General features: G+C 35.3%; 1 protein-coding gene across 4 annotated transcripts; it reads left to right on the plus strand.

The window, feature by feature from the left end:
* The first annotated feature begins 1334 nt into the window (after positions 1–1334).
* On the plus strand, positions 1335–27715 carry LOC136350392 (3-hydroxy-3-methylglutaryl-coenzyme A reductase-like). 4 transcript variants are annotated; one of them, XM_066302021.1, is made up of 14 exons: positions 1335–1530; positions 14236–14437; positions 19228–19342; positions 20658–20745; positions 20796–20986; positions 21040–21146; positions 23517–23659; positions 23889–23993; positions 24059–24279; positions 25245–25594; positions 25649–25890; positions 26143–26427; positions 26480–26793; positions 26844–27715. In XM_066302021.1, exons 2-14 carry the CDS (start codon positions 14270–14272, stop codon positions 27122–27124), a joined length of 2610 nt encoding a protein of 869 aa, XP_066158118.1. In that variant the 5' UTR covers positions 1335–1530; positions 14236–14269; the 3' UTR covers positions 27125–27715. The 4 variants fall into 4 exon arrangements, with proteins under 4 accessions (XP_066158118.1, XP_066158117.1, XP_066158114.1 ...); XM_066302020.1 differs by lacking the exon at positions 1335–1530 and adding an exon at positions 1533–1654; XM_066302017.1 differs by lacking the exon at positions 1335–1530 and adding an exon at positions 13204–14168.
* The last annotated feature ends 55 nt before the right edge of the window (positions 27716–27770 follow it).

Here is a 27770-nt window from a genome sequence, read left to right on the forward strand (position 1 = left end):
CCAAGGTTCTTCTTTCTTCCTATTTGAACTGATTTTTCCTTGTCCATTCAAGTCTTGCGAACCATCGGCTATATTTGCATTCAATGAATAATTTAAAGCCACATTACAAGAATTATATAAATCCAGTCGCATTGGCTATTTATTGTATAATATTATGAAAGTTCGTGTCACAACTTTCGTGGACATTTCATTATGTTGTCATCCTCATATATTATAATGAGTGTGGACGATACCTCACACATTTTTTTAATTAAAAATCATAGTTATGAGTAGTAAAATGCATTAGCAGTCTTGTCTCACAATTATAGAAATAATGAGGAAGAAAGAGTCTTTGACACAGTTTGGAAGATTGAGTGTTCAATCTATCTCGCCTGACTAGGAAGTTTCTGTGCTTCACACTGCTAAATTTGTAACTGTTACTGATTACTGCGGACACCTGACACGTCACTTACTTGCCTAAGTTGCTCTAAGCATAATATCTCTCATAGAGCTTTAAAAATAAGTAAACGAGGTACGTGCATGGGGTCACAGAGCATTGTGGTATCATTGCCGAAAAACTGCACCTACACGATGCATCAATAAGGAAGTAATAAAATCGTCGCAGTCTATGGAAATCGGCCATTTAGACATATTTCACTGTCAATATAAATAAAGCCTTTATGGCTTTTGGGTGTGACTAAATGCGATTTTCACTATTTCTCATCGGTCCCACCGGATGCGCCCAACAAAAAAATTTCAGACGCTTTTTGCGCCCAGCAAAGAATTTTACCGCCCTTGAAAGCTTCTCTGAAATGGTCCGTTTTGGATGGTGCTAACAGACTTAAATCAACATTGCGTATCGACCATGTACGAAATTGGTGACTGACACCAAATCGCCGATGTCATAATAAACTAGTTTTTTCATTCTGAAACTACTATGGGGTTTAGTAAAACACCGTGAACATTTCCACGTATACATAATTAATACATGATTTGCAGTCTTATATACACACTTGCTTGACTTGTGAAGGTTGAAAAGATTATTTTGCAACAGCTTTTGTCCTAAATTCTGAAAATTAACGTTCTCGAGTTCAAACGTTGATTATTGGTCATTGTGGAGACTCTGTTCACTAGGCAATATGATCTTCAATTACTGTTAATTATCGAGCTTTGCTGAATCCAAACTCCACCTGAGGCGATGGTACTGCCATCGGCATGGTACTTTTTTGCAACATAAAATTGTCATTGGTTGCCAAGATGGGAAATATGGCATTGCGTCATTTTAATTATTTAAAGAATGTAAGAGTGAATTGCACCTCGAAAGCTCAAACCCAGCGTTGCCTAAACAGTACCGCGTGGCCGTACCGAAGCTTATCAAAACCATTCAAAATGCATTCATCCATCGAGGAGTGAAGAACCGAACGCATGGGTATCTCTCGTACCTTCTGTCTTGAAAGAGTTTATTTTTGTGGTTACCGCGTACGAATGCGTTTATAGACCTTTCGGTGGCATTTTTTCCATTGTGCGGGTGTTAGTTCTTCATTTATTAAGGTAGGATGATGAATTGATTATGTTTGTTTGGGAGAAGAATGCCCGGATGTTTTGGCGTTTACGAGCAAGCGATTTGGGGGGTTAACCTAAGGCCCAGGTGGTGCGGATGATTCCAAGGAGACTGGTAAATGAGGGATTTTTCGGGTTTTCAGGTTTTTATTATAATTTTGATTTGTGAACAAACAATTTGGTTACAAATTATAGAATGTTAATATTTTTTTAGGCGCGTTTCTTAGCCAAACAAATACATGCTTAGAGCCTATGATAGTGTGCCAATGAAAACTTTATACCTAATTATCTTCTGCTGTTTTTATTTTCAAAGAAACGTAACATACGGAACCTGCCTTGAAGAGAGGAAATTTTATCTTTATGTTTTTTATTTTACGCCTTTTAGCTCGGCAAACCGCCCTGCCAAAAATCTGAAATTGGATCAGGTCAAGAACCCTTTTTTCACAAAATCTTCCCAATGAACTCGGTAATACCCTGTACTTGGTGGACAGATTTTGTTTTAGCCAGTAAAGGTGATTTTGAAGTCTTCGACTTCCCTTTAAAATTCATTTCCTTGACATTTTTCCGAAAACTGTTATTTTTTCTTGAGAAATACTCGATCGTACGCGTAAATGGTTTTTTTAACACGTGCTGCCCATACTCCTCCTCACCAATTTGACTTAAGTATCTCGTATGAATTTTTTAAATAAAACTGTAATACCAGAGGAAAGCTCATGTTATGAGCCCGGGTCCAGAAATGCTTAGTTTTTGCGATCCAGGGTGTTAAGATTTTGAAATTTTATTTTAACTTTTGAAATATTTGTATAATGCTTTGAATATATATTCACTTCTCTATAAGGTCTTCACTATCCAGATAATTACCTCAAAAATATTTAAATTGATTAAAACATAAAAAATGGACTAAGAAAATCTCCCATTATGGATGTGAATCGACAGCGACCGCGGTGTTAAAAGGAGTCACGACCTCCGATGAATATCGCTCTGTCGATTTCCATAATCATGTGAGGCGCCTACGAGACCTTAAGGGTTAATAGGAAATGTTTTTTAATGTAAATTTTTTACTAAACTTGGATATCGGGCATTAAGAATTTCCGCACTATTAATTAATCAAAAAAAATTCAAACTCTTAATCGTTCTTTATTGGATTGTTATTGGGAAGGACCAGGAGAAGAACTTTATGTTATTAATGTTGATCGAACCTTGACGTTGTTACTTTGTTTAATCTGGGTTATGTAGTATGATTACTGAACTTAGTAATAGTCTCCCAGCTTTGAAATAATTTCAAGATATTTTTATTGGTCGGCCACCCTGTATATTTAACAAATTTAGAATGTTAAACGTCTCTAGAATGTGACTTACCAGACCGAAACAAAAATCCTCGTTTTAGAGCTCTCTTCACTCTAAATTGAATTGACCCAAATTATTTTGAAACATGTAACAGGAACTTCAGTCAGGCACTGTGACTTGACATGAAATACTCAAATTAGCTGCTTCCATATCATGGCAAAGTGAAATTGATTTATTTCGGCACTTCAAATACAATGAACTAAACGAAGCAAGGAATTTCTTATATCAACATCTGAAGCATCCATTTACATTGGTTGTTACTTCGCCTCGTTACATGGACCTACCATGATTTCATTTTTAACTTCGAAATGTTTAGAACGGAAATGAATTCTATTTTTTTTTACAAACGCTTGCCTGAACACAGGGGCATTTTCGCTTGTGTGTGATCTCTGGACCAAAATCAGCAGACGTAAATTTGTAAGAAATAAAAATTCGTTTTATAGCCTTCCCGCAAGATTCAGTGTTAATCAGAATTAAGACAACAAGACCAAAATTAGTCTACCTTGAGGAGACTATGACCATTATATCTTTTAACGATTTTAGAGATTATAAATAAAAATTAAAAATAATATACATGGTGTGACATCATCATGAAAATATTTTAGGGGACAATAGTATTTTACAAAATAATTTAATAAAAGCTGATAGACTCTTGGACAAGAACACACCATTTTTTATATGAAGTTTGAAATTGTTTCTCATATTTTGCATTTATTTCACTGACGCATATCTTGAGTTCAATTTTTGAAATTTCTTACACCTATTTTCTTCAATACTCTCTACAATAAAATGTGAAAATCGTCGGTAGCGACATACAGGGTTTTGTATTTTTTTGTGCCATGTACTATTTTATGCTTTATATATATTTTTTAGAAAACTGTAAGAATTCTAATACCAAATTGAAATTCATTTTCCCGTTCTTTAGTTTTTTGGCCTTTTAACAGTACTTTCATATAATTTACGGTTTTCATAGAATTTGCATGAATATCTATCCATGCAAATTAAGAATGTAAAGAAAGTAGCAAAAAAATTTTCCGGTTAAGTCTACTGGAACAAATTCGAAAAACTATTAGGAACAATTCGTACCATTTAATCAAATTTCTTAAAATTGAAATAAATCTTAATGGAAACAAAATTATAAAAACTGTTGAAAATATTTAAAAAAAAAATGTGTATATTGAAAATAGTGCGTTTTCGACCATGGACGTTAAGGTTCTTTCAATAAATGAAACCACGAAAATATACATTTGGTTTGCTAAAACGGATTGTATTGCACTTTTCAGTTATTTGTGACAGAACGACCTAAATACTAGTCAGGAGCCCGTGAAAATGGGTGTTTTGCGAATTAAACTTACGATACAAGTTGCATGAGGAATGGAGAAAATAATGACGAAGAGAGTACTTTGCTCGGCCTTTAAGTACTAAAACTGTGAACTGAAACTGGAACTGGGGACTTCCATGCAGTTGTGCACTCCTAATTAGAAGCCATCATAGGGTAGCCTTGAGCTTAAGGTTGTAAAGTGCAAACTTCGGGTGAATACTATTTCAGTGACTTTATTGAATTATTGTAGACATGAGATATTACAGATTCATTTAAAGAAAAGGAAAATTATGATATTTTAATTTATTAGAATGTATGTTTTTTTAACAGCCGTTATGTACTTAACTTACTACCACAGCAAATGTAGTTATTGGCACATTCTCCAGTCCCGTCTTTATTAATTCCCTGCAAATATTAACCAATATGCAATTTACAATTACTAGAAATATATATTTCAACAGCACGCAAAAGATATAAAGAAATTTCCTTTTAAATGGGTTTTATTGAGGAAGGTACTCCTTTGAGAGGATTTCGTTCCTGACACGTACTAATCATAAACCACGTACCTAACAGGAGAATTAAATTCTTCTAGGTGTTTGTATGGCTGGGAAAAAAATAACCAAGCCCCCTCAAAGTACGGTTCCTTCCTGCAATCAAACTAACAGAAAACTAGTATGTTAAGCCTCTCTCGTTACAAGAATCCCAGATGTATGCTGTATACAAAGTAACATATACATAACAATGCGGATGCACTTTCAAAGTATTCTTTCTTGGAATTGCTTGTACATCGTCTAAAATTCAAAATTCAATGAAAAGAAAGAATTTCCAACTGCGTTATGTGTATTATCCCGAAAATTTGATTTTATTTTCATGCTGAAATACGCATCAAAGAACTTTATTAGAAGTTTCTAAAAATACATAGTTATGGGAACTAATGTGCACTGTGAGGCGGTTTTTCATTTTTTAAATCGGGATTTTTTTTCGGTGGTAGTAGAATCATGGCATTTCTATCTTTAATCCCAGAGAACTAACGAAAATTTTGTCTTAAGTTCATAATAAGAGGTTTTGGGTTTTTCTAGACCTTTTTTTTTATAGCCAAATGCCCTTTTCAGATGAATAAACTCCTTTTCCAGTTTCAATTTTAATAACTCCCCTTTTTGACTCTTTTGAACCTTGTTTTGATGACGATCAGTGTGTGTCGATTCTCTCTCCATACATTGTGTGTCTCAATTTATCGCTTAGTCTTCTGGATATCAGAACATCTATGAAATGAAACCCACCATCCTTTTTTGTTTTTACTGTGATCGAGATCTGAAATCTGTGGATTTAAAATATATTATGTCCTGTGAAAATGTCAAATCATGGTCAAATATTTAGGTGGAACCTGATAATTCTCTACATACTGCGCACCCCACGACTTCCTTCTCAAAAAAGCCATTAAATTTAAGTGAATTTTGGGGTGGTCAATTCCACATGTTCCCGAATTGGTTTAAGTATATCAAAATGGTTTGACATAACACAACTTATAAAGTTTAACTAAATCCCTTTTCGGTCTCAAGGGGTCACGACTGCAATTTTGGGCTTATATAAAGATGTTGCGAGAAACGCACGTTTTATGGGAGATTGCTCACATAAACGTAAGTTCTAGATCTAGCCATTTCTGACCTACAAGGTTATAAATAAAAAAAAAGGCACAGATTTTTTTGATTTCTGAACTTTCAAAGCTGTTCAAGTCTAATGTACTACACCAATGAAATGCCATGAGAAGGAACAATGTCAAGTCATAAAGTTCGCCAGCGGTCGAGATATGAGTGTCAATAATTTGATAAAAAAAGAAAACGAATACGCTTTGGGAAAAGAGAAAAATTTTTTAAACGACCAAATGCGCCCCTGGATAATTTTTCACAATTTCACCGTACACGAGTTTGGTGATATATTGATATTAAGTCGGTGGCATTTGGGTTGTGAATATCAAACATAGATACGAGGTATGGTCAAAAAATGTCAGAATTGTTTTAATTTCATGTGCTCTATTAATTCTATTTAGGCGATTTTTCGTTTGTTGTGCTGATAAATATGTTCCTAAAGAATGTCTACATTGGTAAACATATTGGGAGTTTAGTCTGTTGAAAAAGTTTGCCTTTTGTTCGACACGAGCGGCGATTTTTGCAACATTAAATTTTGTCGAAAGGATAAACATAGAATATTACGTAAAAGCTTAACGTCGCTTGCGTGAAGTACTTCGAAACAATTTGTGGCGAACAAATTCATGACTTTTGCACCATGATAACGCAGCCGCTCACATTTCATTGCTTGTTTGTGAATTTTTCGGCTGAAAACAGTACTGCAATGATACCGCAACCTCCATATTCGCCAGATATGGCTCCCTGTGACTTATTTTTGTTCCTGAAAATAAAGAGAACTTTAAAAGGTCGTCGTTTTGCAAGCATAGACGAGATTAAATGTGCATCGTTGAAAGAGCTAAACAGTATTTCGAAGTTTGAGTTTAAGACGTGTTTCGGTGCTTGGAAGAAGCGTTGAGATAAGCGTGTCTCTGTTAACGGAGACTATTTTTAAGGTGATAAAATCGACGTGGTGGAATAAGGAAAATTATTTTGAAAAATTTTAAATTCCCGTTTTTTTCTGAACGTACTTCGTATATAACAGATGGCATGGAAATTTGGTTTAAAACGCTCTGAAAAAAGTTAGTTACGGAAATTAAAGGTTTTTTTTTAACGTAATCACTTTGTAAGTTGGAAACGAAAAGACATAACACTTGTGTTCCTAAAAGCAGCCCCCCTCGGAAATGTTCTCTAACCATTTCTGGTACAAATACCTGAGCCCCAAATGTAATATTAACATGTTAGGTCAATCAACGTTAGCCAAAGAAGATAGTGGCTAACCTGCGTTAACTACTGGCATATTCTTTACCTTGGCTCTTGTCACCAATATCTGCAAATAATTACTTTCCAACTGAATTCATTTAACCTGAACACATTTTTCAAAAACCACTTCATCAAACCGGAACAGATATTACACAAAAAGTACATATACGTGTCAAAATACATGAACATGCCGATGGTTCACACTTAATTACAAACGTATAAGAGTCGCCAGAAACTTGAGTTGCTCAACTGAAATTTATTTGACTCAGGGACAACTTCCTGTTATTGAATACTAATTAAATATTCCAAGATGCATGTGATAAGAACCATAATTATACATATATACTTCGAAGAGATAAATTAAAGTGACTGGAAATGAATCCAAAACTTCCTTCTTTCTCTGTGTGTTAAATGGCCGCTTTATAAACCTCTGATGGTGCATGCTTTTAAGGGAGATTTTTAACACGGCGGGAAGTAAAAGTCGTACCTTCCCAGGCACGGAACTTCAGGTCGTACACGACAAATTTCTCGGTAGTACCTGACTATGGGCACGATGAAAAAAAAATTCGGCTTCAGTGGCTCAAGCATGTGCACTTGTTTGTTAAGTGCTTCTGGGAAATCTTGCGTGAATTACCTCATGTTCTTACCAGTAATTTCAATATTGATCGTAGATTGTTAATTAAAATTCAGGGTATGTCTGTCAACATCTGGCATTTCAACTGGAAATTCCAGGCTTTACTCACGATTGTGTGCAGAACATTTAAATTTATTTAGTTTCGAACGTGTGCATAAACTTGTTCTTTGGTTGGATCTAGTGTTTCCTTAAATGCATCTTGGCTGTAACAATACGCTGACTTTATTAGACAAATTATGGACTGATTTTGCTGCCAGCAATGATATTATTCTTCGGTTTTTGGTTGCAACATCCGCCCAGTGGTCATGGGAATGCCGCTTGCAATTATCATTTTTTTCATGAAAACTTGTTAGTTACGCCAAGTTGGCCTAAAAATACGAGGATAGTCCCAGAAGTATTTCATGTGACTAATAGATGGAAATTTTTTCGTTAAAAATGTTCGTACATTGCAAAGACTTAACCTTAAAAAACTCATGTCTAAAGTTTGAGGGTGTTACGTTGATTTGTGTTTATTTCGAAGCCATTTTTAGTGAGAATTTTTAGAGATTCAATATTTTCATTTGAAGGGTCATAGTCCATCCAAAATCAAAGCGAAGTTGGACTCTGCTCTGCCGCAATCTGGATCTTCGATAACAACTGTAAAATATCGTGTGGTAGAAGCTAAACGTGGTCATACGAGCTGCCAAGACGAATTTCACAGTGGTCAACCCTATGACACTCCAGATTTGACCACTCCAGATATGGTGGTTTAAATCCACAAAACAGTACTGGAAGAGTGTCGGTTAAAATTGCGCGAGTTAGCAGACATAACAGACATTTAAAAAAGTACGGGACATCGCATTTCGGCCGAACAATTGGATATGAGAAAGCAAGATGAACAGGAGCAGCGTCCTGAGGATGTTCCAAATGACTGTTTAGCAAAGTTTCGCAGCAATAAAGCCGAGTTTTTGCATCGATTTATAAATACGCATAAAACACGGCTCCACCATTTCATACCTGAGTCGTAACAGCAGTCAAAACAATGGACTCAACGGGGAGAACCGACTTCAAACAAGGCAAAAACCGTTCCATCTACGGAACCGTTGCAACTGCAGTTTTTTGGGATAAACGTTGAATAATTTTATTTGCAATTTCCCTAAAAGAAAATCAATGAACTTAGAATATTATAGAAATTTATTGTAGCCTTTGGAAGAAGAATTCAGGAAAAAGCGACCGCATTCGGCGAAAAAGAAAGTCTCGTTTACTCAAAACAGGACACCAGTCCACACTTCCGTCGTCGCAATGACCAAAATCAATCAGTTTGATTTCGAACTTTTTCCTCGTCCACCCTACTCTCCAGCTTAAGCCCTTTCAGATATTTTTCCATTTCCAAACTTGAAAAAATGTGTCGGTGGAAGGAGATTTGCCAACAATGAAGAGGTAGAATTTGAGGTTGATGGCTATTTTAAAACCTTCGAAGCTTTGTGACAAAACATCGTGGGAAAAAGTGTATCAATATCAAAGGAGACTATGTTGAGAAATAATGTAATATATTTTTCAATGTTTTTTTTAAGTGTGAAGTCGGATACTTTTGAGGCTATCCTCGTACCATTTAAATAGATGATAGAAAGGCTATTGGCCTTTAAAGAGAAAGTTTTCCAACCTTGACTGATATACCTGTTACTGTAAATGACAGTCTCGTTTATTACAATGATGGTCATTACTACGTGCATGATAATTGTTACATCTATGACTGAAACAGTTTTTTTGCATGCGACATTCGCAAATGCCATATTTTCGATTATCTCCTTCCAACTACCTCACCATAGTGGTGTCGTAACAGAATAGAAATAAAGCGTGCGTATTTCGTAAAAATTGGTATGTAAATTTAATTGGTTTTATTATAAGCAGTGTCACAACAGGCGTTTCATTTCAGGGTAAAAACACGATTTCAAAAATTAATTAAAAAAAATTAGAACACCCATCCACACTATTTATACCTCAGCCGTAGGTTAGTAACTCAGAAACAACCTGATGAAAAGTATTACTCAATCCCAAACATCTACGAATGCAACTGAAGCAATAAAGATCGAATTTATAATAATCGAGTGTAAACTACACTAATATACATAGCACTTTATTGCCTTCTCAAAGAAATTAAATCTATTTATGTGTTTATAACACCTAGTTAGTGTAAAATGAAGTAGGAAGTACTCTATAAGCAGCTATTTGGCAATTAGGACGTGCCGTTTTGGCCGTTAAAGTGTGGATTAAAAGAGCTTCATGTATCAATCTTGTTAAAAGAAATTGCGGAATGTGGCTAAAAATACTGCAAGAAACCAGGAAATGGCTCAATTTTAAAAACTATTGTTATAGTTGACAGTGAGCGATAATGAACAAAAACAGGGTAGCCGTTTAACAGCTACTCGGACTCTTATGAATTTATTTATTATTTCATGAAAAAATCCATTATGAGGACGTATATGCGACTAATAAAGGTGAATTTTGACATTTCTGTCATCCTTGCAGGGTTCTATTACGTGAAAGAGGTGCAAGTGGTCCTATTAAAAAAAAAAACCTTTATGACGGCCCGCCATTTCAGGACGCCCTGTAGGGTGGTCAGTAATTTTAAAATATACCTTTACTAGCCTCATATACATCTCTATAATTTATATTTCATAACGAAATCACAAATTAACACGTAGCAGTCCGAGGGGCTGTTAAATGGACACGATACTCCCACTTAAACGGCAGCTACGACACGTCATCAAACTTATGGTAGTTCAATATGATTGTTCATATAAACCAGATATTTTTCCCTTACCGAATTTCAAAAATGAGAATTATTTTGGGATTCAGATTAAATTGTCTTCCAGGTTAATTTAGTACGTAAATCTGCGTGGATAATCAAGTGAGTGGATAATTAAAATTCTAGGAAATGTTACATAATGATTTATCGTAATTCTTATGCGAATTTTGTAAAAAAGTCAGTTCTACTCTGATCACGTTTTTCATTGTTATAAATAGAATTTCTGAAATCCATACAATATTCAAAATGAAGCAAATTCCTAATCACTGAATTTTCCAGTTACGAAAAATTTTTCAACAATTGTTTTACGGTGAAATAATTTATATCAAAGTTAATACAGCTTGATTCAAAATTAATTCCAGAAAACTGAAATAAATAATCGAAAATTCGATTGGACTAGGACTGAATATTGGGTAAGCTAAACTAACTAGTTAAGCTTTAAATTAATGCATGTTGATTCAGACACAATCAGGTATGTAAATATGAATCTAGGTCAATAGATCTTTCTTGACTTCAGTTTATTTCAATTTACAGCAAATACCTAAAGAAGTTCATAAACAATTTAAGTTTCTCCAGGTTACACGCACAAATCTTCCTTTATCCGCCTAACTGTTCGGTTCTGCCTACGATGTTCTTTGATTTTTTTTTCTTTTTGAATAATTCGTTTCCGCAATCGTATGATGGGAGCCATGTGGTTTATAGGCAGCTAAATCGTCTGATCTCACTCACAAAAGAAAAGTTTTTATTCTGGGTGGACTGCAGAGTAAAATGGCAAAATATATGTGCAACGAGTCTTGAATCATGATGAGCCTCATTAAATGCGTTTTATTTGATCTCCACGATGATTTCCAAAGTAAGAAGACATGAGTGATATAATTCAGGGATGGAAATTTTATTTAAACAATGCGCAGGTAGATTCTATTTACGCTAGTAGATCATAATATGGACACAACTTCTAAAAACAGTTAGTACGTATCTGTACGAATTTAATACCACCTTGTGACAATATTTTATTATTGCATTATTGTCGTGAATCATAATCTTCATTCCGAAGGCATACAAATCACTTCGGTCCAGATTATAGACCGCAGCATCCTCCTAAAATCTCTCTAGACTGCTTGGAGGATCCACTTGGAAATTCCAAAGTTCAATTAGGAACCGGCACTTTCATGCAGATCACGAAATTTTAATTTTATCCACATCTTTCATTCCTCGATCATATCGAGAAATCAATTGGGAATAAGAAATTATCTTGGATTGAGCGGAAACTCACCAACTTCAGTTGACTTACCTATCCATCTAGTTAGGGGATTCGTTCTGAAACATAAAACAGCTTACAGGGTGGCTTACCAAAATTTTTCTATCTTATAATATAGAAAACACGAAGACGGTCGGAGCCGACAATTTTAATTTTAAGAGGGTTATATTTCTTTGGTCTATTCGTTTTCTTAGGTTTAGTTTAACCTCAAGGCGAGGGTGACTTTCATCCTAAAATTCTTAAATGAAAGGGGGCATCATGTTATGCATCATTTTAAAGAGAATTCAATAGTCTATTCAATGTTATGTTGTTTTTCATTTCGGATTATCACTCCTTGAAAAATTAAGACTTAAAAGCGTTGTCATCTTAAGAACGGAGTAAAACTACGACTGAATATTTTTAGTTAATAAGTCGAAAAATGCGAATCAAACCGTTAGTCTTATTTAAATATTAAAATGTTCAAGTAGTCCCGTGCTTTATTTAGTTCTATAAACATTATCGTTTGGTTTCAAAATGGCTTTCGTTATTTATATTTTCCGTGAGCTAACCTGTGAGATCAAGTTTGTCCTCGATAATATCAACTTAATTACGTTTAATGATTTACTAAGTTATTTTTATTCTTTTTAATTCAGGAGTTTTCGACTAAGTAGCGTCTATATAAAAATGTCAAAATTTTTTGGGTTAATTTGCACCTATCAAATTCCTATTAAATTCTTAAATTGCAATATGAAATTTATCATCAGTCGCAGTTTAGTCCCACTAAACGTAATTTTGGTTTAAATCTGATTGAATTCTTAAATCGTTATCTAATCGATTTATTAAATTTTGTTAAAGCAATGCCGCAAGATGGCTAGTAGCTCCCAAGAAGAAAATTTTGCAAATTTTGTGCTATAGAACCTAATCATTTTTCTATTTATCAATACACGCACTACAAATGATATTTTAATTGATGCAAATTTCTTCTTGTTTCATGTGGTTCTCCTGATGATGCTTAACAACGAGCGCGCGTATAAATAATTATTTCTTGTATCTCCGGTCTTTGACCATGAACATACCAGCTTTGGCACGTCATTTACTTTCAATTTAAGAGAAATCAGAATACTCTCTGTATTGTGTATTGTATTAGACGTACATATACAGGGTCCTGCAAAAGCGCGTCAGACTTCCGTAGCTTCTATGCCAATAAACTTAACTATTATTTCCTTCTGCAGTGTTCCAGCACACATAAAGGCGTATTTTCTGAAATTATTTTCTAATGTACAGAGTGATCCCAAAAAGTGTGACGATGTGCAACGTCGTTATTTTAAACTGAACCTCCAAGCTATTTTTATTATATTCGGTTTTTCGTTAAATTTTAAGGTCAGTTTAGGTGAGGTGTTCTACTTTTAAAATTTGCCGTGTCCAAGTTATTCGGAAAAAATTTATAGCTGGAAGGTTTCACGGAAATCGATATTGTTCTAAAGAAGTCCGACGCACTATTGTAGGACCCTGTACATCTTAATAACAAAATGATTTATGCGCGCAAGTAGGATCCTACCTACTCAAGGCTTTGCCCATGAAATAATTTGGAGAGAAATTTTTAGGTAATCTACAGCTTCGGCGATGAAATAATTACACTTTCACTGTCTAATTATGAATGTCTTGTAGAGAAAATTTTTACCGGGGTTTATTTCAGACACTTTAATCCCGATATAACATAATTCATTATAATGCAACTGTTTATGGTTTTAACGGCAAAAACGTCCTTCGGTACCACGGAGAGATTGCGCCATATCAAACAAACTGATATTTTACAATACGTACTTGATGTATGCTTATTAAATACACCTTAGCCTGAGATCATTAACATTCTGTAAATTGAAGTGATGCCTTGACGAAAATGGTTTGTTTGAAAAAAAATTCAGGAGTAGAAGTTTTAACCGGAAACAGCTGCGATGAATTCTCCTGAAGTCTTCCAGAAAACGAATATTCGTGATTTAACATTTCAAGGAATATTTACCCAGTCCTCGAAAGAAAAAGCAAACATTCAGGCGGATTGGCAGAATTCGCTTATTTTGGAATTGAACGGATTGTTTAAACGTAAACACCAATTGCCATTTGATGTGTATTCAAATTGCCTAATTAATTATTAACTGCACCAGAGCGTTACATACACTTTATGAACTCTCCAGTCATTTTATGGCTCTTTATTTATCGACAAATGTGATCCTCGCCATACTGTGGGCAAGACATGGAATCAAATCCTTCTAAAAGCAACAAACCTCCAGACTTGAACTTGTCACAGGGGTTTAACAACTCGTACTTTTTATGTCTGCAAAATTATTTTTAAACTGTTTAATCTCAAAATAGAAACCCAATAATTATGCTTTCTGCATTATGATTCATCACCGTTGTGTGTAAGTGAATGCACACTTGTCGTTGGGAACATGTACAAGGACTAACATCATTGATCTTTTTTTCCAGAATTGGGAATAAGCCAAAACATTCTCGACCGAAAATGGTATCGCGCTTATTCCTCGCTCATGGGGAGTTTTGCACCAACCACCCTTGGGAAGTCATCGTTGCCACTCTCACTCTTACCGCGTGCATGCTGACCGTTGACAGGCAAAACCCTACTCCGCCCTCTAAACCCATTATCAAGACTTGTCAAGGATGCATACAAGAGGTAAGGTTAATACGAAAGTTTAGTGCAATATCTCAGAAACTGGTAAAGATTTTTCTGGGGTGTGGAAAATGAGACTTGCGAATCTGCGAAATACTCTGAGGCGTACGTACATAAATTAGAGGCTCGAGGGTGAGATTTTAATCTAGTCCTTAAAAAGCTCACATGGTACCCTAGTTTAACCTGACCAGTAATATTTTTTTATATTCTCTAGGTGAGCATTTTTATGTATTTAAACAATAAAAATTGGATAAGCACAAGTCCTGTCACAAATCATAATAGTAAAATCTTTGAACCAACACACAAGACATAAATAAATTTGGTGGGCGTTGGTAGTCCGTGGGTCGTAGAATTGTGATACCCGCGACAGGCGAAACATTCAAGGTTGAGTAGTTTAATTTAATATCAATTGATTCAATTTTTTTACTATTAATAATTTTTGGAAAATTTTGGAAAACCACTCGCCAATCTTAAAGATTTTCATTTAAGAATCAGTGCTCTTTCCTACTCTTTTTTCTTCCTGAAAATGTCAGTATAAACCCTCGTTGAACTTCTCACAAACTCCCTGTATATTTTCACTTCTCACAGACTCCTTGTATACTTTTATTTCTCACAAACTCTCTGTATGCAGAGTGAGTCATTAGGGCGAAAGTTCAAAATTTCAGTAAATATGAGTTATAGAAGAGAATGTTTCATATAAAAATTGTTGACATTGAGAGGTGTGTATTTTAAAATTATTTTCAAACGTTTGCAGGGTCCGCCATAAAAGTGTGGTAGGACCAAATCAGGTTATTTTACATAGAACTTCTCAATTTTTTTGTCAATTTCAAATTATCGTCGAATTTAGACGTGGAACAAGTCAATTTATATAAAAGGTTTTGTGCCAAAAATTTACCGTTTTCGAGTTACTCGGAAAAATTCGAAAATTTTGATAGCTGCAAGTTTTTTACGGAAATCGGTTCTGCACCCTAACTGCTGCGAATTTTGGAATTGGTCTTATAAGCCTCCAAGAGAACCTTATAAATCACATTTTGACGTGTTTTAATTTAAAAACAGAATTTTATAATCCCCGAAATAGGAATCCGAAGTTACGTGACCTTAAACCCCAATAACCTGTTCATTTTAAATGGAATGCCCCAATTTTTTCGATAACATCGTATTTAGAATCCCAAAAATCTATAGCTTTTGTTAATATTTATTATCTTATTCCTAAATATAGCCGTTTCTAAATTCCCGAAAATGGCCTCTTTTCAAAATCTCACCGGTGATATCCAACACCATTATGACATTTTTCATGACTATTAATGGCGGAATTATTATTTTGGTTTCGAAATCGCACTTTAATTGAACCTATTTTTCGTTAATATGATCTTTTTATTGTTAATAAATAAATAAGGTTTTTCTGGTAAGGCTGCATCAGTTTTCTGATCGAAATGGAAGACAATTTGCATAAAAATCAAATATTTTTCCAGACTTTTTGGATTCTAAACACGATGCTGTAGAGAAAATTGGGGTATTTTATTTGAAGTAAGCAAGTCATTAAAGTTTGAAGTCATACAACTTTACAGACCTATTTCGTGATTATAATAAGTTTTTTTTTTAAATAAAATACGTCCAAAGGTAGCTTATTATGTCTTCTTGGAGCCTCATAAGACCCATTTGAAAATTCGCAGCGGTTAGGCTACAGCACGATTTTCCTTGGGATTTTGAAGCCATTAAGACTTTCAAATTTTCCTGAGTAATTCGAAAACGGTTAATTTTTGAAATAAGACCCTTTATATAAACTGAGCTTAAAATTAGAAAGTAAATTCGAAAATGTCAAAAATATTGGAGGATTCCATTAAAAAAAAAAACATTATTTGGTAACATCACAATTTTATAACGGACGCTATGCATTTGAAAATAATTTTACAATACGTAACTTTTAATGACCAAAAATTTGGATACGAAACATTTCCTCTTAAAGCGCAGTTTTACTGAGATATTGCACATTAACGCACTAATAAGCAACCCTGTATTTTCACTTCTCAACTTCTAAATTTCCAAGAATCAAACCTCAATACGAAGGACACTTGAAATTCTATGTGATTATCTCCCCCTATCCGTGAAATATTCATGAGGAGTGGTTCCAGACATGTGTAATCAACTTCATTTTGATATATCGATGCCACTTTAATCACGCGTAAATAATGATGGGGAGGTACCTAATGAAGAGATAAGAATAACGTAAGATTGCTCTCAATACAGATTTAATGCATGCATGGTACGGCCAGTCTGTATCTCGAGAACTGCCTACGGAACTGAACATTGTGTCTTTTTTTTCACGTTAATCCTCACATGTTTGTCAAGATATCAAATTTCTCTAAAATAGCTGGATTGCGTATTTATAAGCCTACTTCATCCCCATTTCTCTTTATCTAATTTATGGCCTGCATCCCAGTTAAGTGTGGCTGGTGTAATGTGTACTTTAATGTTAGACTCTGTTGTCAATAAATTTAGAATAATGGCTACTTTTATCCCTTTTTAAGTGATACTTTTTAAACCTCTAATAATTAATATTTTATATATTAGTGATGTCTTGAGCCACAAAGCGGAGGTATAAACCAATAACTTGCTTAATATTGAGATTAATTAGTTTACAATTAGTGCTTCATAGTTGATAAATTACGCACTTACTCATATTTACATTCAGGATTCATGAAACTCAGCAGGTTTGGTTTGGGTTTGCTTTATACCTGTGTGTGTATATTTTAGGATGCGTTATTGGTTTATTATTGTGGTGCATCAAAAAAGTTCGATTCTGCGAAGGCTCACTCTGCATTGCTTAATTAAAACTGAACAATTTATTTCAGAATTAATTTATTATGTATTATTTTAGAATTTAATTCAGAACAATTAGGTGAAACATTCCGTTCTTATTTTTACGGTTAATGGCCTGTTCTCACAGGAGGTTGATAAGCTTGCAGAACGAGAATTTCAGTCTCCATTCCATATTTGGTATAGGAAGTCATTTCATAATTTTTTTTGTCACCAAAAATTGCCCTCCAAAGCGTCATGCACAATGCACTCTCACAATGCAAATTACGGTATAACAACTTTGCAGCCTTCAGCACTGTGGTTTTCTTAAGGTGTGTTTTAGGATGTGGTTGGAGAGGTTCAGAATATCATACATTTATCTACTCGTCTATACAGGGTCTAACATATCTTCATGAAGATATTTCAGAGAGCGATAGTACTCTGTACAATCATAAACAAATGCTAATAGATGCATGCTCAAAAAAGCACTATTTTCATTATACATGTTGGCCGAGATTCACATTTTTTAATTAAATTTTAAATAAAAATAACTAAATTTTGTGTTCGTTTAAATTTATTTTTATTTTAAGAAATTTAATTAATATGAATTGCTTCAGGTAATTGATAACTGGCTCGGATAATTATTTTTTCTTTACTTCCTTTATATTCTTAATTTGCGTACATAGATATTTTTGCAAATCCTATGAAAATGGTAGAAGGCGTATAAGTAACCCAAGAAATCAATAAAAGCTGCTAAATTAAGGCAGGAATTTTTTGACTTGGTATCGCAATTCATGCAGGGTGTTCCAAAAAAAGATGCCAGATATGATCAAAAAAAACATCACACTGTATATGGTTACCGACGATTTTGGCGTTTTGTTGTAGAAGGTCTTTAAGAAAATAAGTGTGCGAAATGTCAAAAATTTAATTCAAGATATATGTACGTGAGCAAAACGCAAAACATGACACACCCTGTGTATCGAAAATGGTGCGATTTGGCCTTGGGTATATTAACTTTTTTTATTATTTTGCAGAGTACTATCTCTATAAAGATACATTACACCCTGTATTTACTTCAACTTTAAACACACATCGTCGGCATTTTATATACGTAAGATGCACTTCTCAGCATATTTTTTTATCATAATCGTTAAATTTCAAGTTTTATGATGCTAAACATTAAGAAAACCATCTGAAAATTTGCGGTTTTCTTTGCCAGATCAGGTTTCACAGGGGAATCCAATTTCAGACCTTACTTCAGTCTCATCTACCGACAACTACTTTTGTATGTTTGGTTCGTGCTACTTAATTGTTGGGACATAAAAAATATTATTTGTTGTGTCAGACTTTTATGGCCGAGGGGCATTTAAAGTGCAATAAACCTCTGACGATAAATTTTCAAGATTTTTTCCATAAACTTACTCCGGCGTCCCTTTCTATAATTAACAATTTAGCATCCACTTGAAGCAAGAATGGTAATTACTGTTTCGTCTTTGAAACCAGGAACAGAATTGAAAAGTGGCTTGTTACAACTGCTCTGACGTATAAACATTGACGGAGGAATTAAAGAATTTGTACTGCTAAGTATGGATTTTCAGGACCGTAACAGGAAAATATTGTGTTAAATTTCCGGCGTATCAAGGCAGGATTTTCTTAATTAATGTGCCACTTTAGGAGCTCATTAAAAAAAACACTTGGGTAAAAAATGCATGCTTTAAGTCATAGCAATGCGGTAGTCAACGTGGTTAAGCAGGAATTCGGTACCTAAACCACACCTTAGGAGATTGTAAAACAATTATTAAGTTGTTATTCAAAAATTGTTACTCTTTACCCCCCTTTAAACCTCTCCTTCCAATTTTTTATACTAATATTTGACAACCCTGTATATTTTGGTTCGGAAGAGGACTTACGCTCTCTCCAAGCGCGTGACCGTAAAATATACCATAAAAAATCGCTTTTAGAGAAAATTTTGTATTGAATTACACATTTGGTTGCAGGCGGAATATAATGCAGCTGACCTGATATCCATGACCATTTTAAGGAGTTTGGCCGTTCTGTATTGCTATTACCAGTTTCGAAAATTGCATAAGCTCGGCTCGCGATACATATTAGGTAAGATGACGTTTTTTGATATGTTTATTTGTGTATTTGCATGGATGCGTGCACGTAAAAACACATCTGCAAAGATATTTCTGGTAAATATATATGTACCGACCTATATAAATGGCCCTTTAATACCATGTGAATTAGGAGTTCGCCTGTGAAATATATGTTGGTTGGGTTATGGTATTGCAGTCATCCAGGAGCTCGTGTAGACACAGCTACTGGATGACCCGCTGTAGAACTTGTAGAATAATAAATAAGATTACTGGTCCGAAAAAGGACAATGCAATTAAGGGCCCTTTGCTTCATTCGCAAGCAACTTTTGGCATCTTGGTCAGTTAATTTTATCAGTTAATTAAATAAACGGTAGAAACATTTGAAATTGTTAGCGTCGCGTTGCTTGCACTGAGAACAAAGAATTCACAGGGTCACTCAGGACGAAGACCCCACTGGGTCAGGTCCACGCATGACAAGGATCTCAGAAAATCGCGCCCACACAGGAGGACGTCATGACCACGGAGGTCCAAGTTTGATGACCTTGTACGAAATCATTATTGTCCAGGCCGCAGGATATAAAGGGATATACATGCACATGCTTCTAAGGACTCGTGAACTTCTATATATTTGCTTAGAGAAACTGTTCACGCTTAATCCACAACCCACCTAATATATGAATAATCAATACCACCAGACAATTAAACGTGTTTTCTAATCTATTGCTTACGTATGTGCTCTTTCATCCCCAGAAGGATGCTGTTGACTCAACGTTTTACCTTCCCCTCCTCCCTCTCGACCCAACATGAGGCTGTGAGTTGCTCATTGCTACGAAAAATGGACATTTCCAGTAATTTTCTTTTATTTATACTTTTGAAATTGATGGTGGAATTTTAAACATAATTTCCACACTTTAAACTCCGCGGAAGTAACATTACCATAACGCATCTCTTCAGCTTGGTGACAAGTCATGAGTTTGCTTTCATCGTTTAAGAATGCAATTTTTTTTTAATCACATTTAACGATCCATAAAAGCTAATTCAGATGGAATTAATAAGATCTATTAAACAGCATAATAATATTCGTGTGGTCAATCAAAGAAAGTGAAGAGAAAATGAACGATCAAGGCCATGAACTCACTGCTTACAGTGTGTTGTTATTCTTTAGAGAGAAAGTGCAATGTCGGTTTTATGTCATATAGAACACGTTGCCGTAATTTCTCCTCGTTTTATGTAACGAGACAAATTTGGCTTCTTTTCGAGACGTGTCTTCATAAGAACCTCGCACTAATAGTTCATCGGGGTCTCACACTAAATCCATGAATTTTCAGGAATCGCAGGTCTCTTCACAGTGTTTTCAAGCTTCATTTTCACAACGACAGTTTTGAACATCCTGAGACTGGAGATCAGCGATCTGAAGTAAGTGGGACTAACTTCAGTATTACGGGATTAATTGTCTGTTTCGGTAGAGATGCAATATTTTTCTTTCTGCTCCTGATCGACTTATCCAAAGCTGGCATTTTGGCTCAATTCGCCTTCAGCTCCAAAAATCAGGCAGAAGGAAAAAACAACATAGCCAGAGGGCTGGCTGAATTAGGCCCCACTATCACTTTGGACTCGGTGGTTGAGACTCTCGTTATAGGTGTAGGCACCCTTTCAGGTGAGTGTTTACTTTATTTGCTTAAGCGTAAAAATCTCACTTACATACTGCAGGTGTCGAGAGATTGGAGATGCTTTCATGGTTCGCCTGCCTCTCTGTCCTGGTCAATTACATAGTCTTCATGACGTTCTATCCAGCCTGCCTCACACTCATCTTAGAAGTAAGACACTGTATATAATGATTCACAATGTGTCCCAACCCTTTTCTTGAAAAGCGCATGTATACTTCCGTACTTTTACCGGATTAAAATGCATGTTTTTGAAGTAATAAAGATCTCATTTTATTAACGTATCGCACTATTCTTACTCTGAAAAACAATATTATATATAATTTTTTGATAGTGCGCTCGTGCTTGGACCTTCACAATAATTGTTGGAATTATAGAGATCTCTCGCAATATCCATAATACGCTAAATCATTGTCTTATCACATTCATTTTGTTTTAATTTGGCAAATTAAGATGTTATTTATTTGATTTTATTTACTTTTTCTGGTTTATACATGAAACTTCTGTATGCGCCAGTTTGTGAACCAGTGGTGTGCTTAAATTTCTCGAAGCTTCCACAACTTTGGAAATTTGGAGATGATACACGACAGTTCGAGGAGGGAGATCCCTGATTTTTTCAAATTGATTTTCAAAAACACTTAAAATTACGATCTGATATTAAAAGAAAAATGCTTTTATTATTCAATAAAAACTAGATTTTATGAATATCCTATTCCCTTCTTGGCACAACACTGGTTTTTCCGTAGCAGTGGTGTCAGGATTTATCATTTATCAATAGCCGCGAAAACCAGCAGCGTACAGCGCGTTTCCTCTTTTCTACAGATTTTAAGTAGGAAATAACTTTAATTGGTATTTTCAAATTCTTCAGCACCCTTTAGTGCGACCCTGATTTTTTCATTGAACTTTAGTACTCATTAGGCTTCACTATTCAAGGATGTATAATCCACCAGTGGTGCAATTTTCGGAATGACTTCGAAGCTTCAAATTTTTTAGTCATAAATCACCTTCTCACTTTTCAGTTTCTGACCTATTTCGGCCCTGTTTTTTTTTTTAATCATTATTCGCTTTTTTTGAGATTGACTGGTTAAAGAGATATGGGATACTCGGCAGTTGGATTTAACTACCAAGGACGCACGAAATTATGTAATAACAGTTCTTGGCTTTGAACATAAGCTGGAGATGCTATATGGAACATCTGCTCAATTAAAATTCTCTTAAAATGACATGCTAAAAATAAAAATGTGACGGCGTAGAAATGGAACACCTGTAAAAAAGCATAAGGCAAATTAGTTAAACAATAACTCCGCTAAAACCCATTCGTTCTAAGAATCCATCTAACTATAGCCACTTCAATTTATAATGGAAGTTTCGAACCTTTTGTGCTTCTAATTTTAGTAATAGTAGAAAATAAACATAGTTATGTAAATGTTTGCAAATTTGACGTCAGATCGTCACCCTTCAAATTTAATTTTAGAGTCCCTGCTTCCTGCTAACGTCGAAATACTTAAGGTGAGCCGGAACCATTAACATGACAAATGCAAAGGTTTTACAAGGAATAATACCCATATTGTGCCAAGTTTTGGACTTTGACACTTTACGTTAGTAGAATTTCACGTTTCAACTATTTCTAAGTTTTTTTAATTCTACCAGCCGTTCAAGTTTATCGGTAACGCCATCTAATGTGTCAGATATGATATTGTCGCGACTTCCGGAATTCGAATTTTTCCAGTCTATTAGTTTTTTCGTAAACACTATTTATAGACTCGGCAAATTAATAATATAATTCGCCAACGATAAGTAATAAACAACATCAATACATCAAAATATTGCAGATAACACCTTCATTGTGTGTCTAATGGAAACTGGTAACTTTATGATTATCGATCATTGATAATGCAATGAAAATCACATGAATTTCTCATCAACTTAAAAACCGAATTTCGGAGAAGGGAATCTCATATAAAATATGTCCAGAAAATTAAATAATTAGCAAACTTTATGACATAGGTATATGGGTTGACCCAACAAATTGTTTTCACCTAACAAGTGCGATACAGATATTTCCCCTACGAGCACATGTGTGTTAAACTCATTGTTTTCTGCAAGTTCAATCAATATTAACGCACTGGTAAGATCTTTACATGCACACGTGCGATAAAAACTTTTATCACACCCATGTGAATGTCAAATACTCGCAAAAAATATAGGCTCTGGCACGTGCCACCTTGGTTTGCATGCAGTAAAACTTTTGACCGCACACGGACTGTAAAGTGCGACTTTCAGCTCACAAATACCTGCGGCAGAGCTACTTTACCGAACGCTGATAAGGAAAATATGTAAAAAGTCGTTTGTGTATTGCATGGTTGGCCCTATATATTTGTCAGCACGTAAAAAAGCTGAACTAAAGACAAAATTTTACGAGTTCGAGTATTTTCGTCATGAAAATTTTTTCAATTCCTGCGTATTATTCATATTTTTTCCTTTATGTATTCAATTGGCAATTCTACAACTTTTTTTTTCTAGCTCTCGAGGTGCACGAGCTTTTACAAAACAAAGGAAAGTTGGATGTCAATAGCATTCAAAGACGAAGACCACAAATCCAACCCTGTGGTGCAAAGGGTTAAGCTAATAATGTCTGTGGGCTTAATGATAGTGCATGTGCACAGGTAAGTCCAAGAAAAAACTTACAGCGATTGTTCGTCTGTGTAAAAATCATTTTGAACGTGTCTATTATAAATGACACCCCCGACTAGAGCAAAAATTTACATATCAGCCCAAAAAACTACAATAACTATGCATAACTATGCAAAATACTTCGCTTCTATTCATCGCTTTTCTACCGCGCTTATAGATCTTCAACTTCGATTAGCACTTTTTAAATCTTTACAATTTTAGTCGTTGGCCATTTAAAGACAGTGAAGTGTACAACATCGAGCCACTAGTTCAGCAATCTTTTAACAAGACCGAAGAGACCAACTCTTTGCACGGATATTTTATCAGGTTTGTAATTAGTCCCCTCAAACCCAGTAGAAATTCTCTCTGATAATTAGTATTTCATCTTATAGGTGGTTGGCCCTTGGTGTGGATCACTTCGTGATTTTAGTTCTGATCTTGGCGCTTCTCATTAAACTGCTTTTTTTTGAAATTCAAGAGGATCAGCAAGAAATTCTTCAAGACAGGAAAGCTTCCTCGATTGTTGCAGCTGTCTCTGAAACAGACACGGAGTATTCAGGAAATACTATAGAAAAAAGGGGGATTATGCCAAAGTTCAGCTTTACTTTGGGGGGTATGTATTAAACATTTTTCAGGATTTTGGGAGTGATGGCAGAAAAAATGACGTTTATGTGCCTATGTACTTAGATACGCACTTTATAGTAATATTGAGGCTTTTCAAACTTCGTATTCACGGATATATATTAAATTTTTTCTAAATCGATGGAATTGCGTGAATATTCAAAAAATCATGAAACTCGTAGGTAAATCTATTGAGAGGTGAACTTCATGCTTGTGAATAATAATTTGACATCACATTGAGGTAGCAAAGTTTAGAAAACAGTTCAAGTTGAGAAAATTAGAATGGCCATCAAATTCATCGGATTTAAATCCCATTGAGAATTTATGAAATATGGTTTCCAACACGATACACGATCGGAACCATTAATACACCTAAAACAGATGGCTCGCAACTGTTGTCTTTCGAGATTTAATATATGCCTAGTCCTGTGCTCAGGGGGTTGCAGAAAATACGTTTTTAGTGGATTAGGCCCGAACGGTCAGTCCATTAGCGTTTATTCTGTTCGACTTCCCGTTAAATGATGGCCTTAATTGCGATTTCTCTGCATATTCCGAGGACTGAGTTTGCTTGCTTACAACATATTCATCGTGCCTATTTCTGTGTAAACGCTAAAAATATCTGAAAAAATCCGAAGTCCTAATACCAAACCTCGTCACTCTCAAAACGACTACGGACATTTCAGACACGTTTTGTCGAACCACATTGGCCTAATCCGATATCAAGCACATCAAAAACCACACACTAAACATACTTAGTCAACAACGTAACGTTTTCCATGGTCAGCCGCAACAAAGTAAAGGTGATTAAAAAGTCGTAAAGTCGCCGTAAAATGATTTCTATCTCGATAGCTGAATGGTGATTTACACGGGATGAAAAGAAAAATTTACATTTGCTTGAGCTGTTTGAAACTGACCTAGCGCAATATCCTTCAGCTTCAATGGCAATTGCTTTTTTAGCAGAAACTTGCGATGAACCAACGACTTTCCAAGACAAAGAAGTTCAGACTTCGACGCCTTATGGGTCGGACGCGGACAGCAACCCTGAAGATGAGATTCCGAAAGTTTGCAAAACGCTAGAAGACTGTTTGAAAATTTATAACAACATTGACTTGGGGGCTACAGCCCTCTCCGATGAAGAAATCATAATGCTTATAAAAAATAAACATATAGCTGCTTATCAAATAGAGAAGGCTATAGACAACCCCGAGAGAGGGGTTGGAATTAGGAGGAAAATTTTAGGAAGAGATCTGTTGGATGCCCCCAAAGTACTTGATGGATTACCTTATAGAAACTACGACTATTCCTTGGTATAACTTTGGTCATTGCATTAACTCAAATATAATTAACGCCCCCAACAACAGGTCATGGGTGCCTGCTGTGAGAACGTTATAGGATACATGCCCATCCCAGTAGGGTACGCAGGTCCTCTTCTTTTAGATGGGCGTGAGATTTACGTTCCCATGGCTACCACTGAAGGCTGTCTGGTGGCCAGCACCAACAGAGGCTGCAGAGCTCTAAAAGAATGTGGAGTTACTAGCAGCATTGTTGGAGATGGAATGACTCGAGGTCCAGTGGTGAGATTCCCATCAATTGTTAGAGCTAGGTAAGTTTAGCCTCAATGATACCTAAATCAGCATAACTCTTCCCTCATCCTGCATACTACATTGAATTTGTTTCTATAATTTTTATATTTTCATAATTTTTTTTGAATTTCCACAGTTCTGCACATATCTTGGACTTTCTCATATTTTTGTAACAATAAACTGAAATGAATGGAAAAGTATTTTGTTGTTGGACATAAAAGTTATTCTAGAATTATCTAAGTAACATTTTTCAACACCCTGTATACTTACAGCCAAGCGATGCAGTGGATGCAAGAGCCAGGTAACTTTGAGAAGCTGAAAACGCACTTTGACTCCAGCAGTAGGTTCGCGAGATTGCAAAGACTGACCATTAAAATTGCCGGAAGATTTTTGTTCATCAGATTTGTCGCCACCACTGGAGATGCTATGGGCATGAATATGTTATCTAAAGGAACCGAATATTCCTTGAAGTTCGTGCAAAATGCGTTTGACGATATGGAAATTTTGAGTCTCAGTGGAAATTTTTGCACCGACAAGAAACCTGCTGCAATTAATTGGTAAAAACACATTTATCTCATTCAGGACCATTTTTAACTCTAAATTAACCAGGATTGAGGGCAGAGGGAAGTCAGTTGTTTGTGAAGCGATAATACCGGCAAAAATAGTCACAAGCATCTTGAAGACCAACGTGCATGCTTTGGTTGACGTCAATCACTCTAAGAACATGGTAGGGTCTGCTGTAGCTGGTAGCATTGGAGGATTCAACGCACATGCTGCTAATATAGTCACTGCCGTCTTTTTGGCCACCGGACAAGATCCTGCGCAGAATGTTGGAAGTAGTAACTGTATGACTTTAATGGAGCCTTGGGGTGTTGATGGGCAAGATCTATATATTTCTTGTACTATGCCTTCTATTGAAATAGGTAAGTGACAAAATCATACTGTTAAGCGAATAGTAATATGAAACTTTTAGGTACAATTGGGGGCGGTACTATCCTTCCAGCCCAAGGAACCTGTCTTGAAATGCTAGGTGTGAAAGGTTCGAATACTGCAGAACCTGGCGCAAATTCATGTCAGCTAGCCAAAATTGTGTGTGGGACTGTACTAGCAGGAGAGCTGTCGCTTATGTCCGCTCTGGCAGCAGGACATTTAGTTAAAAGCCACTTACGACACAACAGATCTACAACACTATTACCTCAAGCCTTTGACAGAAATAAAAATGTGCATTTGCCGCCGTGTAAAGACAACATATGAGCAACGTTAAAAAGTTATTATTATTATTAGAATATTTAATAGAAGTTTATCATTATTTTTAAACCCACCCTATAGAAGCGGGGTAAATATTTATAGCTGTACCAAAGGTTCCTAAGTGAGTTTGTGCTAGTACTGTAATGCCATCAGGAGAGGAAGCATTGTTAACAAAGTTTGTCTAAACGGGTTTCGGGATTGAGAAGTTAGTCAATTTTTTCTCCTATGATTACATATGTATAGAATTTTTCCGTAGATTTTCTTTCTCACAGTTTAGAAACAACTTCAATTTTGGTAGTTTACAGGTGTTTTAACTCTGAATAGAAAGTCGTTACGGGTACTCCATAATATACGGAAGAACTCTGTATACCTGTATTACTGTATATAAAAGCAGAGACCAATAACTACTAATGTAGAGTAAGATTATATATTAAAACCGACAAATTTAATTTTAGAGAATGTACGTGTAAGTATCTATGAAACCTTCAACTGAATACAACACATATCTGAATTGAAATGTATGATTATATTAGGAATACTATTAGGTTTGATGTTTCTGTGATTTAAGATTTTAAATAAAATACTACTTTGTTATAACTTTGTGCTTTGTACTTTGCTACGTTAATTCTACCACTTACTAACATACGGTTAA

The sequence above is a fragment of the Euwallacea fornicatus genome, chromosome 3, assembly GCF_040115645.1.
Source record: "Euwallacea fornicatus isolate EFF26 chromosome 3, ASM4011564v1, whole genome shotgun sequence".
Taxonomy (NCBI): domain Eukaryota; kingdom Metazoa; phylum Arthropoda; class Insecta; order Coleoptera; family Curculionidae; genus Euwallacea; species Euwallacea fornicatus.

Bases quoted from the DNA above. Each gene is read 5' to 3' on its own strand.
- LOC136350392 (XM_066302017.1), top strand. From the start codon at position 14,149: ATGATTCATCACCGTTGTGT. The intron at 23,994-24,058 runs GTTTGTAATTAG...TTCATCTTATAG, and splicing joins TTGCACGGATATTTTATCAG to GTGGTTGGCCCTTGGTGTGG. The intron at 25,595-25,648 runs GTATAACTTTGG...CCCCAACAACAG, and splicing joins GAAACTACGACTATTCCTTG to GTCATGGGTGCCTGCTGTGA.